Source organism: Callorhinchus milii, unplaced genomic scaffold (assembly GCF_018977255.1).
Source record: "Callorhinchus milii isolate IMCB2004 unplaced genomic scaffold, IMCB_Cmil_1.0 Scaffold3, whole genome shotgun sequence".
Lineage (NCBI taxonomy): Eukaryota > Metazoa > Chordata > Chondrichthyes > Chimaeriformes > Callorhinchidae > Callorhinchus > Callorhinchus milii.
This window is the reverse complement of record NW_024704744.1, coordinates 68511776-68527522: the sequence shown is the minus strand read 5'-3', so window position 1 is coordinate 68527522 and position 15747 is coordinate 68511776. Positions and strand designations below refer to the sequence as shown.

At 39.7% G+C, this 15747-nt stretch overlaps 1 protein-coding gene across 1 annotated transcript; it reads left to right on the top strand.

Moving 5' to 3' along the window:
• The first annotated feature begins 509 nt into the window (after window positions 1-509).
• si:dkeyp-110a12.4 (pancreatic secretory granule membrane major glycoprotein GP2) lies at window positions 510-14963 on the top strand. Its single transcript, XM_007894530.2, has 9 exons — window positions 510-588; window positions 6752-6840; window positions 8184-8288; window positions 11092-11252; window positions 11333-11468; window positions 11947-12041; window positions 13347-13515; window positions 13907-14021; window positions 14772-14963. The coding sequence occupies exons 1-9, from the start codon at window positions 510-512 to the stop codon at window positions 14942-14944; spliced, it is 1122 nt and encodes a 373-aa protein (XP_007892721.1). The 3' UTR covers window positions 14945-14963.
• The last annotated feature ends 784 nt before the right edge of the window (window positions 14964-15747 follow it).

Genomic DNA, 15747 nt, shown 5'->3' with positions numbered 1-15747 from the left:
GTCATTAGTTCTTCCTGGAGTTTGGGTTCACAGCTTCAGATCATTTCCATCTCAATATCTTTGAAGGCAGAGACTTGACAGGGCGATGCCCAGAGTCACTGAACTGTGTGTGACTCACTTTCCATTGTGTTTGCTGAGAGCTCTCTCTCTCCCTCCCTCCCTGTATGTGGTGGCTCCTGGTAATTTGGGTTCCCCACATCAGATGCTTCCAATGAATGCTTTTTCATGTGCATGCGTGCGTGTGTGTTTTCTATCTGTTACCCTGGTCTCGCCTGCCTTTTGCTAGTCATGTTTGGAATCCCATTGTTTGCAGACCATTCAGACCCCTAGTTCAGGCTGAGGAGTGAGCGAGTGCATGGTATCAAACCCAAGTGTTAGTTTCAAGAGGATAAAGGGAAAGAGCCGGGGACATAAAGAGGGATCAAAACTGGTGCTACCATCAGAAGAATTCACCAGTCTCCGGATACTATAACAGAGAGCCCAAGGGTTTGATTAAAAAAAAGTTTCCAATGGCTTGTTTGAAATTGGCTTTGATACTGACTCTCTTCTGGACAACTTCAGCTTTATCGTTCACTAATTCTGGGGAGGGTAAGTATGTACACATTCTGGCTGCTCCGAAACAACTGTGACAGAATAGAGAGAACTACAATAGAGAATCAAAGCTAAATCGTACCTGAAACTGGAAGTTATTCCGACTAGTGTCATTGCATCCTCCTTGCTTTTATCCTTAGGTGAAGAGGGCAACAGATGTTTAGGAATTTGGAACACAGTACAATATGCTTAGGGTTTTATAATTGCATATGTTGTTTTCAATTGTTAAATTTGAGTTGTGGAGGATTTTCAGGGTTCACAGTATACTGTATTTGCTTGGTTAGTGTCATATCTGGTGCTGTGAAACCTTGAGGCTTTCACACAGGCTGGAGTAAACTACAAATGTCTTTCCCAAGTGTGCATTCTTCATGTGTCAGAACAGAGTGTTGGTAGACAATTCTGCTCTGGAGAGCAAGGCAAACATGTTTCAATTGATGTCCACACAACTATGCTTTCCAGCAGGGAGGTCACTGGATAATGACCAGGAGTAGGAAGCTGGATGCAGGAACACTGAGGACAATGAACTAGGCACAGACTGGGGGCAAGATATAATACTGTAGATGCTTCCAGATGTATATAATACAATTTACAATACAATTTATGCCTTTCATGTCAGGAGGGCATCTAAAAGTGCTTGGCTGGGCAGCCAAATTGGGGGTGGGAGCCGAAGGGTGTGGGGAGGGGAAAAATGACTGAAAGTGCAAGCAAAGAGGAACTTCTTGTATTGGGTCTTGAATAAGGGGTTGAGATTCCAGAGAACGGGGGAGAATGACTGAAAGCACACCTGCTGATGACCTTTTAACAACTGAGTCATTGGGGAAAGCTCTAATTAGATAAATTTAACATATGTGTCACAAATATTTTTTAGATGAAATAGAGTGATAAATAGCTGACAAATCTGTTATAATATGATCCAATATCTCAGGCCCTGTATCAAAATTGTGTACGAAAAAATTGGTTCTTGGGTTGCCACTGGCATCACTCCCTACATGTTACGTGCATGTTTCTTACATAGTTACAGTGGGTGCTGGCAGCATCAGCCTCCACGGCTGCACACTCAACCTCACTAAGCTAGTCATGAACTTGGGTGTCTTGTTTGACCCTGACCTGTCCTTTCTCCCCCACATCTGCACCATGACCGGCACTGCCTACCACCACCTCCGCAACATTGCCAGACTCCGCCATTGCCTCACCCCTCAGGCTGCCGAAACCCTCACCCACGCATTCGTCACATCAAGGCTCGATTATGGAAACTCCCTCCTCATCGGCCTTCCCAATTCTTCCCTTCACAAGCTGCAGATCATCCAAAACTCTGCAGCTCGTGTACTCTCACGCACCAGGCTCCGCGACCCCATCATTCCCACCCTCGCCCGACTCCACTGGCTCCCCATCTCCCAGGGGATCGAGTTCAAGATCCTCGTCCTCACTTTCAAGGCCATCCATGGCGTTGCCACCTCCTAACTCTCTGACCTGCTGACTCCCTACCAACCTGCCCGCTCCCTCCGTTCAGCGGACTCTGGTCTGCTCCATGTCTCCCGCCTGACCTGCCCTACTATCGATGGCTGGGCTTTTAGCCTCTCTGCCCCCACACTCTGGAACTCCATGGTCCCTTCGCCTCACTTCCTCCCTTGCCTCCTTCAAGGCCAGTCTCAAGACCTTTCTCTTCGTTCATGCATCTGGTCTCCCTCCCACCTCCCTGCCTTCCCTCACCCCTACACCACCCCTCCCCCAAGCTCAGGCCCTGACACTTGACTGTTCAGTGCTTTGGGACGTCCTCCCGATGTGAAAGGAGCTCTATAAAATTTAATGTTGTTGTTGTTGTTACAGTGATACGCGACCAGGAAACACTGCTAACATTACGTCACATGAAATTATGTGCAAGAAACACCACTGATTATCACTTCCTTTGCAAAAGTAACATCAAAGGCGTTTTATGAAGGGAGTAGATGTGCACAGCATGTGTGCAACATGCAGGAAGGGATCTGACAAGCCTGATGTTGGCCATTTTTTAGCATGTGAAGCTGAATGTACCATGCTTCTGGTTAGCATAGGCCCACAGCAGATCAGTGCTCTAAGTTAATCCACACTCAACCAGGGGCTTTATAATGGGGTTCCCTATATGGTGAATTAGTGTTGAAATGGGGACATTGCCCCTTGTCGCTGCCTCTTTGCTAATAAAAAATAAAAAAGCTGTAGAGACTGAAACATTGTATGATATTTCACATTACCAGTGATGCTGAATCTGCCTTGCTGTTTTTAATAAGGACCCGCTATCAACATTTTAGTAGAAAAGTGAGCAGGGAATGAAGAAAAAACAGAACTGAACTCATGTGGAGGACTATATATAAGGATCTATTTTTAACAACAAGCAAGTTAAAACGTAGGCTGTATGGTGTCAAGCCAAAACAAAGTGGTCACCTCTTGGAGGCAGTGTTTTCTGTTCTGATCTGTCTTGTACCATTCATTTCAGAACTCACTATGCTAACAACGTTGGTGTAACACAATTACCAAGGGCTTGGTACAAAAAGTATAACATTTTACATTTAAGATTTCTGTGGTTTTCTGCTGATTAAATTCTATTATCATCTTTAATCAACTGTTCAGATGGACTCTAAGGATTCCATGACACTATTCAAAAAGAGATGAGAGTTTCTCCTGGTGCCCTGGTCAACAATCCCCCAATATTTGTCATTTACTTCATGGCTGTTTGTGGGACATTGCTAAACACATGTTGGTTGCTCCACTTGCCTACAAATAAACAGTTACTACACCCTACAAAAACTTGTGAAGCACTTTGAAGTGTTATAGACATTATTAATAATAACAACATAACATGTAGGAACAGGAGTAGGCCATTCGGCCCTTCGAGCCTGCCCCGCCATTCAATCATGGCTGATCTTCTCATCTAACTCCAGCTAATAACCTGACCCTGCCTTATTCCCATATCCCTTAATAACTTTTGCAATAAGAAATCTATCTATCTCAGTCTTGAATATGTTCAAGGACTGAGCGTCAACAGCCCTTTGGGGTAGTGAGTTCCATACATTCACCACCATTTGAGTGAAGACGTTCTTCCTCAACTCAGTGCGAAAGGGCTGCCTCTGATTTTAAGGTTGTGACTCTGGTTTTAGTTTCTCCAACCAGAGGAAACAATCTCCCACTATCTACTCTATCATGTCCTTTGATGATCTTATAGGTTTCTATAAGATCCCGTCTAATTCTTCTATATTCTAGAGAATATAAGCCCAAATTGGTCAGCCTATCCTCGGAACTCATCCCCTTCATAATGCTCCTTACATTTAGTGTAGCACCTTTTATATCAGAAGGATGTCCCAAAGTGCTTTACATGATTTACTGTGAGGTGGCATGACTGTGTTTTTGTGGGTGAATGCGGCAGCCAATTTGTACACAGCAGCGCCCCACAAACAGCCATGGAGTGAGTGAGCAATTTTTATTTTGGGGGATCGGTGGCCAGGACCCTGGGAGAAACTCCCTTCACTTTTCAAATAATGCCATGGATTCCTTCAAATACATTTGAACAGACAGGCAGGGCTTCAGTTTAACATCTCATCCAAAGGACGGCACTTCCAACAATGCAGAGTACCCCAGCATGGCATTTCAGTGACAGCCTAGACTATACGGAGTCCCAAGTTCTGACATAGAACTTATCATAAATAATAATCCTTGTATTTGAATATAGCACTTTTCACGTCTTCTAGACGTCTCAAAGCACTTTACAGAATATGCCGTAAAGTGAATTGACCGTATATTTGTGGGCAAAATGCGGCAGTCAATTGCCCACAGCAGTGTCCCACAAACAGTTGTGGATTGAAAATGACCAATTTATTACTGTACAACCTTCTGAATTCAAAGGTGAGAGTGCTACCAACTGAGCCAGGCTGACACAACTATCAAATGCAAGGATTATTATTGGTATTAGGATTAATAACTTTCAGGGGACATTGCCTCTGGCTTTGAGATTTTGAGCAGGTTTAGTTCCTGAAATAGTGAGGAATCCTTGGTTTCCATGGCCACCATGCTGGCTGGTGGGAAAGTTCTTGATGTGCAGAATCAGCAAAGAGCTATTGTCGTGTGGTTTTCATGGGCTGTTTGGTTAATCAACTTTTAAAAGGTTACGTTTCTCAGCATATGAATCATCAGTGATAGAGTGAGATTGCTCATCTTTTCTTGCCATTTAATCAGATGACAATCCCGTTGGAATGCAATCTGAAAATAAAAGGTTAAATGAACAGAAAAACTCCGGTTTTCGCTGCTCTGTATTTCAGCTGCTTAAGTAAAGGTGCTCTGCGGTCCTTTCAGGCTGCTGAGCCCCAGAACCTCTCAAGGTCTTAGCCTTAAGACAATGTCTTAAATGTTAAAAAGCACCTTGGGACGTCTTCCCGACATGAAAGATGCTATGCAAATGTAACTGTTGTTAATTTATTGTTATTAACATTGTGCAGAATTTTGGAAAAAAATGTTAACTTTGATGTTAGATGTTAAAACGAACTGAGACCATGAAGAATCTCAGGAAAAATGTGAGTTGCAAATTAAGGCTCCTGCACTTGGGTGAATGCTAGAAAAGATGTGAATCCATGTATGGCAATAATAATTATAATCCTCGCTTTTAATATGACGCCTTATCATGTTGGTGAGACGTATCAAAGCGTTTCACAGATTATACTATAAAGTGAATCGACTGCGTATTTTGTGGGTGAAACTCAGCAGCCAACTGGACCAAGCAGTGTCCCACAAACAGTTGTGGATTGAGTGACCAAATTATTATTATTATAATAATAGGGATAGGAGGGGTGGGAGCTCATGTGGTGCTTAAATACCATCACAGACTAGTTGGGGTGAATGGCCTGTTTCCGTGCTGTATCATTCTATGTAATTCCACTTGTTTAGCTGAACTAAGGGGTACAAAGTGCATATGAATAAACCTAAATGACAAAATAATGTTCAAGGTTTTGCTTAAGCTCAAAAGTGTAACAAAAGTTACAAATCCTGTTGTAAATTCCCATGGAATCTCCATGGACTGAATCCCATGTGGGAAAAATCTGCGTACAGTATATCATGTAGGTAACAATGCCTCGGAGGTGTAGAGGGGGTAAGCGTGTCTCCTTGGAGTTAAACTGGGTCCCTGGTTACATGCATAGGAACAGAACGTTGGAATCAAGTCAACCCTCTGTGACGGTCTCTGTATTTTATTTCCTGAGCTAAGCAATTCTGCAGTACTCCAGGGCACTGCTGATGACAGTCCAGCCAGCCTGGGTCATCAACATGATTTGGAGGAGCAGACCAGTTATTGGAAGTAAGGATTCTTCCTAACAGGTAGGATGGTCCTAGCTGAACAAGCAATGGGAAAGCATTCCAGACACTGTTTTCTATGACAAGCTATGTGATTTCAGCTGGCTAAACTTCAGCAGTGTCCCAACACACACTCTTGGGCTGTCCTAGCCTTGGCTCTTGCCCACCTGTACCTAAAACTCTCCAAAATTAAGTAAGCAGGATGCTTCCCTCCAGGTAGAGAATGCACATTCCACTCCAGACACTGAGAAATTTCCATATATAGATGACATTCATTTGTGGAACGCTGTGTCTGTTTTGGATACTCTTAAGCATAATGATGGATTTCCGCACTTGTTAGACAGCCCACTGACCCCAAAAAAGGTAAGAATGTTTGCTTTTTGTTAGATCTATGACATTTGAAAAATTAATTGTGTTTTCTACTGACTGGTAGCAATTGAATATTTGAGGAATGTTAATATCTATGCTCATTAATGGTTGGATCACGAACAAATGGTTTGATTTATTACTACATCTACATGTGCAATATCAAAATGCTGTTGGTATTTTATACTGTCCAAAACATTTTGCTTGTTCAGTCACAAATGATCAGGCCTTTAGCCTTTCTGCCCCCACTCTCTGGAACTCCGTTCTGGAGTCTATTTATCTTGCCCCTTCTCTCACCTCCCTCAAAGTGCATCTCAAGACCCTCCTCTTTGACTATACCTTCAGTTATCTTCCAAACCCTAACCCCAGTTTTGGTGCAAACCCTTGACTATCCTGTGCCTTGGGAACATCCTCTCAACGTGAAAGGCTCTATATAAGTGTCATTTGCCATTGTTGATGTAATAGTTGTCTTCTATTTATACAGAAATCAATGAAACTATAATATGTGCCAAGGACTTAATAGAAGTGGAAATCCCCAAACATTTCTTCATAATGAAGAGCCCTCCAGTTTATGTGAGTATGGTGCTTATAGGCATGACATCCATTTTCATTTAAACAATTCACAATAACATTTATTAACCTGTGTGAAAACTCTGGTTTAAAAAAAATCCTCAAAAATTTATACACATTCATTTATTGTGAAGAGATGAGAATTTATTTACGTCACATCAATTATGTCAATTTTTAAGAAAAATAATTGTAATAAATGGAAATTAGTTATTTTAGGTTCTCATTTTAATGCAAGGAAATAAGAATAATGATCCTTGCATTTGATATAATGCTTTATCATGTCTTCGAGACATCTCAAAGTGCTTTACAGAACATATTGTAAAGTGAATTGACTGTAAAATGCACTCTGAGGGATGGTAAATTTATTCAAGGTGAATATTCTCCATTGCTTAAATTATATTTGCTCAAGGCTACTTCTCTCCACCTAAGATAAGCAGAATAAAATGTATTATATGATTGAGTTTTGCTTTGAGAGGAGGAAACAAGAATAAAATCTTAGGTTCTAAATGAAAACAGTCATCAATGGCTCTGAGTTTCTGAATCTGGTCTGCACTGAGATGGCACGTGTGCTTTGTCAGGAATAAATCAGAGATGCCACATGCTGACTCCTCTCTACAGCCAACATCACCAAGCCAAGATCACTATGCATTTGGCCAGAACTGTCAAGGTGATAGATAATGTGAGAATTAGCTGTAGTGCCATAACTTTGGAAAGTACAAATGGGAGACAATAGAATGGGACTTGGTAAGGTAATGGGGAATCACCTTTATTAGATGTATATTTCCAAGAATAAAAAAAGTGGACTTGGAATAGGAGAGGCTAAAGGGAGGACAAAAGATAAGAGCAAGTTTCGAGGCTCCTTTCTTGAATGCTGCATTGTTGGAGAAGCCATTCTTTGGATGAAACATAATTATAATCCTTGCATTTGATATAGCACCTTATCATATCATTGAGATGTGACATTAAACTGAAGACCCTTCTGCCTATTCAGATGGACGTTGAAGATCCTGCAACAGTGTTCATAGAGAGGAAGGTGTTTCTTCCAATGTCCTAGCCAACCATCCTCCAGATTAACTGATCATTCATGTCATGGCTCTTTGTGAGACTCTCCAGGTGTAAATGACTTCTGTAGTTGTCTACAAAAAAATCACTAAAGTTGACAATAATAATTTATGAAGACTTTACTTTATGAAGACTCTGAGACTTTACAATTCGATAAGGTGCTAGAAAAATGCTTTTTTGTCTTTACTGATGAATGACCAACCATCATTACATCCTTGTATGATGTGAAGTAGAATTGTTTGCAGTACCAGTTTCTCATTAACCTCGTTCCCAACTCTTTATAGATCTGGAATTTACATTTGAATGACCCTGAATGCCAAGGTTTTGAAAACGAGGACTCCTATGTGTTCAGAGTAAAAACTAACCTTTCAGACTGCGGGACCATTATGGTACAGTACTCACAGTTTTCGCTTGGTATGTTTTGCTGGCGATATATAATTGTTGGGAATTCTAGCTTTACCTGATTGCCTCGAGGTAAATAAATGGTTCTGTTTCCTTCCTGTTGATATCTCTCTTCCAATTTTAGTTTCTTCCCCCTTTGCTCCTGGATGCAATTTGACTTCTTTTCCCCTGGTTCCAAGAACATTGGATAGCTATGTATACCCTGCTCAAATATCCGTTTCTCATATGTGAGTCTCGACAATGAATGTTAGCTGAGTATTTGATCATAGGTGAAGCTGATCCTGTTTTCGTCCAACTTCTACATACACACATACACACACATCATCAATCAGGATCTCTGGATAGCAATCAGAAGTAGAAACAATGCTGATTTTTCCCTCCCTAACTCGGGGATGCTGAGGTCAATTTTTGCACTGCAATTGCGATCAATCCTACGTGAGATTAACTCATTCGGAACAGTCCTGGATTTGAACCTTCTGGTCTATCTGGACCATTGTTGCACAGGATGGTGTGACGTAAATAACTTTGGGAGGTCTTGTTGCTTTGTTATTGTTATGCATTGAAATGAACGTCAAATAAAAAATACATACACAGTAAAAGTGACCATTGTGTATTCAGTATACATAAAAATTAAGAAGAATGATTCCTCATGGTATTTTTAACATAGTAATGGCATAACTCCTGATTGGAATACATTTTTAGTTGTAGGTAATTTGTATTTTGCAAGAAGTCCAATCATACTAGTTTCTGGTCCAGCTTTTAAGTCATCATCATCATCACCAGGCATCGTACCTGCAGGAAGCCAGATGGTTAGCTGTGACTACCACTATTCAGTCAATGAGACCCACATTATAAGCACTCTAACAAGGCACTATATAATGGGTAATAGGTCTTTAGGTATGTCATTTTAAGTAGGTTAGGGTTAGGGATGAGATTTTAACCAATATTTGTTTTTCTCCAGATGATCAAAATAGAATCAAACCAAAGATCTGCAAAGTGGATACCTCTCTCTACTGGGCTCTCAAAGCTTCATTGTACAGATTGCCTTTTGCATGATCTGTTAACTTCCTTTAAAAGAAAACTCTGCCATATTGTCTCTAGCGCAGGAGAGACCTGCTTTGATAACATTTAGTAATGTCTGCAGATAAGTTATGCTAAATAAAGTTGTGAAATATCCCAAGGCAATAAATTATCTAGTTTTTAAGAGACTATTGTGCAGTTGAAACAGTGTGAAATAGTGTATGGGTACATCGTTGTCTGTTTTCAGCAGTGTCTTACATCCAATGACTAGATTACAGTGTTGGCAATGTTCTTTACCAACCATAAATCTCTCAGTACAATTAATTGGGGTTGTTGGTAGAAACATAAAGTATGTTGGCCAGAAACAGAAGGAGGTTGTGTTAACAACTAGAGGAGAAGCTTGAATAAAATGCTAATTTTAGCACAAATGTTCCTGGTTGAATTTAGCTTGTTTTTACAGGTACCTTTATCATTATGATTGCATTCCCAAAACAGGGATAGAGTTATTAGTCCTGTACAGCGTGTGTTCAAAAAAGGAACTTCTCATTTAGAAGAGTTATTTAAAACAAAGCTTTCAACCATTCATCCTGTTTGATACTGATGGTAGAATTATTTGGGTTGTAATTCCTTTTGCTAGAATCACATTTTACAGATTGTTGTCCTTGGAACAATAAAAACAACAAAATTACATTTGTATAGCGCCCTTCACATCAGGATGTCCCAAGGATGATCTGTTTTTCGGACCCGAGCTGGGGGCTGGCATGGGGGAGGATGGAGGCCAGGGGGGAAGGAGGGTGATCAAAGGCATAATAATAATAATAATAATAATAATAATAATAATAATAATAATCTTTGCATTTGATATAGCGCTTTTCACGTCGGGAGGACGTCCCAAAGCACTTCACAGAACACACTGTAAAGTGAATTGACTGTATATTTGTGAGCGAACGCGGCAGCCAATTGCGCACAGCAATGTCCCACAAGCAGTCGTAGATTGAAAATGACCAATTTATTATTGTTTTTGGTTTTGGAGGGATTATTATTAGGCGTGTGGAGTAAGGAAACTTGCCCAAGGTTTCGCCCTGCCTGGAATTGAACTCAGGTCTCTCGCTTGCAAAGCGAGTGCTCCAACCACTGAGCTACAGGACTCCATGGTCGAAGAGGTGGATCTTGAAGGAGGCAACGGAGGGGACAGTGGCGGAGCTGAGCGATGTTGCGGAGGTGGGGGAAGGCAGAGTGGGTCATAGCACAGATGTGGGGTAGAAAGGATAGTTGAGGGTCAAACAAGACCCCAAGGTTCTGGACTGGCTTAGTAAGGTGGAGTGTGCAACCATGGATGGTGATGCTGTCAGCACCTGAGGTGAGGAGGCGCTGACGGGAGCCAATCAGGAGAGCCTCGATCTTGTTGACGTTCAACTGTAGAAAGTTAGCTCTCATCAGGAATTGATGTCAGACAGACATTCTGTCAGGACGTCAGTTGTCCTGGAATCGAGGGTGAGGCAGAGAGGTAGAGTTGGGTGTCATCCGCATACATGTGGAAGTTGACTCCGCCTGCGGATGATGTCACCAAGAGGGAGCATATAGATATTGAAGAGAAATATTGAAATATGTAACTCAAAGCAAAAAGGCAATGCTGTGTTATTAAGGTTCCCTGGTTTCTACTTTGCATCTTTCTGCTCAACTTGAATTTTGGGGAGATCATAAAATGAACCAAAGGAAATGTCTTTTGAATGTTATGAATTTTTAAATAAATGTTCATATTGTTTCTAGGCATCTGATGGTGTGCACATCGTATTTATCAATACTATACAGAATAATAACACTGATATTATTACAAGAACTTACATCAACATTACTTTTGCATGTCGATACCCAATAAACTACATGGTGCAACAACCCAATGGGGAAAATATGATCAGTGTTGATGTCAGGTAATGACTTTATCCAAAATTACATCAGTTTCATCTCCAGCTGCATGTGTTTTAGGGTTTAATTCATTGTGCTTTTGCAGAAGCATTACATTGAACACTGAAGATGGGAATTTTTCTATCACAATGATGCTTTTCAAAGATGAAAATTATGAGGAAAAATGGACAACTATTCCTTTTCTGACTCTGGAAGATAACATCTATGTCAAAGTCAACATGGTATGAATTATATTTGATTCTGCTTTGATCTAAGTTTCCTTTTAAATATCTGAAATTTCAGACACTTAGAAAATGAAAGAAGATTTTTTGGACAGGGCAGTGCAAATAAGCGACATGTGACGGCAGTACTGAATGAGAGGGTAAGGGAGAAAAAAACATTGTAAAACTATTCATGTGGGCAATCACATGGGTCAAAGAAGCTCCCAGAGATGGTAAGTGAAAGAGATGTCTAAGAGGAACCTTATAGAGCTATACTGTATAAGATCCTAAATGCAATTGACACAGTAAATTGGGAACAGTGAAGGGTTCTATACAAATACAAGTTGTTGTGCAAGGGATTCCATTGAGGCATTAACTCAATTGTTTTATTTATTGATAGTGGAAGGATAAGCTGCTGGTATTCAAAGTGATTTTTTTTCCACAACGTTCATTAACTTAAACTATTAGAAAGTTTTGTGACACTATTTATGTTTGGCAGGTACCAGCTCATTTAATAATGCGTCTGGAAAGGTGCTGGGCAACACCTACCAATGAACCACATCACAACACTCAGTACAACTTCATAAGAGACAGGTTAGTGGTGGATCATTTTCTTTGCTGAGACGCTGATGTTTTGTGGGTATGCGGCAATTATGAAGGTAGATAACCAGGATATCTGAGAATTTAGTGATAGGAGTACAATATCTCTAATAATACTTTTTCCATTTAGTACACTAGAGAGAAGGGGAGGTTAAGGAGGGAAGATTTGAATGGGTGGTCTTCAAACACTGACAGAGTTTTTATATATATATTCTATATAAGTAGAATTTACAGTATATTCTGAAAGCACTCTGAGACATCTCATTGACATGATAAGGTGCTATAATAATAATAATAATCCTTGCATTTGATATAGCGCCTTATCACATCTTCAAGGCGTCTCAACATGCTTCACAGAATATACGGTAGAGTGAATTGACTGTATATTTTATGGGCGAAATGGGGCAGTCAATTGCACACAGCAGTGTCCCACAAAACAGTCGTGGATTGAGTAACCAAATTATTGTTAATACTTTTTTAAAAATTGAAGGGATATTACCCAGGGAAAAGCAGTCCGCTAAGGAAACTTGCCCAATGTTTCGCCCTACCCAGGAATCGAACCACTAAACTACAGGACTCCACTACATCAAATGCAAGGATTATTATTGCATTATTGCAATTGCATTATTGTTATTATTATTATTATAGACTAGTTGGCATGTTTTGGTGCTGTATAATTCAATATAATCTACAGGGATCTATCACAAGTGTGAAAACCTATATTAATATGGGCATATCAGCACAACAAATTGGCCCTTGAAAGTTTAGTTTCGTATGTGTGTTGAAGCACATGTAGAATAGACTTCCAGGTAAAGTAGTTATGCACCATTAATAAAGAATTGAATGAATATGGTTAGGATTGGGATTGAGTAGTAGAACAATAAATACAGGTAAAAATAACTGAATGCCATGTGGCACATAATGGTTCCTGAACTATTCTTGAAGGATAAAATCAAATGGACCAAAGGGACCAAATCAATCTTGTGAACTCAAGCAGGATGCATAATGCACAGTGTAAGATTGCATTAGGAATTTTGCTCTGGATTGAATCGGGTCTTTTCATTCCTTGCTTTTTTATGTTCCTACTACTACAACAACAAATTACATTTGTATCAGTCAACTATTACCAGATATTAGTTGTCTAAATGAGCTTCCTACTTACTGTAGCAACCCATTTAGACAGGAGTGGCTGTGCCTTTAGCTTGGCTTTGCAGAAGGGTAAGAGCTATAAAAGTGACAATTGATTCTATGGGGCAAGTCACACTTATATTTGATGTTGTTTTATTGTTTATGAATCAGCTGTCCGGAGGTTACAAACGAACAAATCTTTTTAGTAATAAAAAATGGTCATGCTGCTGAGGCTACATTTCGTATCCAGATGTTTAAGTTTGTGGGTGAATCTTACAGAGATGTATTTCTACACTGCAATGTTCGTATATGCCACAACACAGCTACAGTGTGTCAGCCTGTAAGTATAGTACTGTATCTTCTCATTTAAGTTGATTTAGATTTATTTATACTGCATTGGATTGGTTTTGTTTTGTACTTCACTTTCATTTCACAAAGATGGTTAAAATAGTTAAAAAGTGGTCCGAATGTTAACGATAAAGGAGTATGAGGAGTTTCTAATCTTAATGGTTTAGTAGACAGAAGGAATATGTCATTTAACTGGGAATAAACAATTTTATTTAACATGCCATAATCATATTACTGTTGCAGTGAGCTTGAATTAACAAGTGAATTAACATGGCTTCTGTATGTACTTGACAGAATAATTACGGTAAAGCGCTTCGAGGCATTTTGACCAAATAAAACGCTATAAAAATGCAAATTGTTTTCCTTCAATTTGCTTTGCACAGAACTGTACTAGTTCTGGAGGTGTCGCTAGGACAAGAAGGGATGTTGTGCCATTGCATACAGTTTCTTATGGCCCGATTAGTAGAAAACCAAAGGAGACGAAATCAGCTGGTGCAGGTAAACACATCTTTTGCTGCTAATCATCCATTTCAAGCTATTTAATGATTTGTCTGCAGATCTTGTAATTACTGTTAACTTATACTTCACTGATGAGATTTTATTATAACTGGGTTCAAATGTAGAAATAATAATAATCCATTATTAGTCAATTCATTTACACTAAATCCTGTGAAGCACTTTGAGGTGAACTCCCAATGCAAAAGGCACTATATCAAATGCAAGAATTATTATTGTTATAGCGCCTATAACGTTGGGCACATCACAAAGCGCTTTGCAACATTTCTGTTTAGTGTAGAGACACTGTACTTGTAGGAAAAAAGACTTGCAAAGATCATCTTCCAAATTAAAACTGAATTTAAGAGTTTTCCACAATTCTATGCACAAAATACAGTCAATTCACTTTACAATATATATCCTGTGAAGTGCTTTGAGACGTCTAAACCATGTGATAAGGCACTATATCAAATGCAAGGATTATTATTATTATGCAATCTTAGGCCTTAAGTCAAAGCGACCTTACAGGCTAAGACTTCTGGATCGTAAGGCATTAAATAATTTTAAAAAAAGATCTGATTCCAATGAATTGTATGTGGCCAGGCAAAGCTCTCTGACTTAGCTTTAAGAATGCCTATAAATTATCATTCTGGAAAATTAAGTTACGCAATTGATGCTACTTGAGGATTTACACAACTTTACTTTTGTGTTGTACACATCCATGAATCAAGTGACCTTTTCTTTTCATTGCAGGTACAGGGCATCCTCCTGCTATTGATACGTTCATCTTAGTTGGGCTGCTGCTGGCTGTTTTGATAATAACAGGAATCTTTGGCAAACTCTGGTTGCAGACAAGAAGAGCGCACCCTACAGTGCAGGCCCAGTTAACCCTGGCAAACATCTATCATTCAGAAGTAGCATCCTGAACAGAACTTTGCTCCTCACTGGGATCTTCTCCACCAGATTTGCAAAATATTATATAATTCAATGGAAGTTAAAATATGATTAGGTCCTAATTGATTAGTTGTTTGCAGTACAAGTACTGTATATGCTTTATTTAGAAATGTTTTTGCTCAGTAGATATTGAGGTTTTAACAAAAAACAATTGATATCAGTGTGATTTCATCCTTGTGACAGATTGTCAAGCAGTTTGAAAACTTTCCAACTCAAATTCAAGCAAAGTGCAGATGTTGTAAATCATTTTGTTCAACATAACTTTATCTGCAGTCACATCATAAGATCACAAGGTCAGTTGGAATGAAGAAGGTCATTTGGCTAATCTGATCTCATCTTTCCAGAAGTCACACTACCACCTCTCCTCCCATTACTGCATCAAGCTGTTTTTTAAACGCGTCCAGTGTCCTAGCCTCAACCATCTTTGTTGGCAATGTGTTCCAGTTGTTAATTACCCTTTGAGTAAAAAAAACACTTCCTGACATCGTCCTGTAATTGCCCTTGACAACTTTAAACTTGTTCTGCTCTTAACTCTTGTTCTGAGATTATGTTGCATCCTAAAGTATTGATCTGGGTTTACTTTTTCAATCCCATTTAAAGATGTATACAACTCTATGAGGTACCCTCTGAGTTTTCTCTCAAGACTGAAAATCCCTAGCTTGCCTAATCATTGCTCATAGCTCCTTCCTCTAACACTGGGGATTATCCTCGTAACTCCACTCTACATTACCTTTAGAGCCTGGGCAATCCCTTTATATCACGGTGACCAGAACTG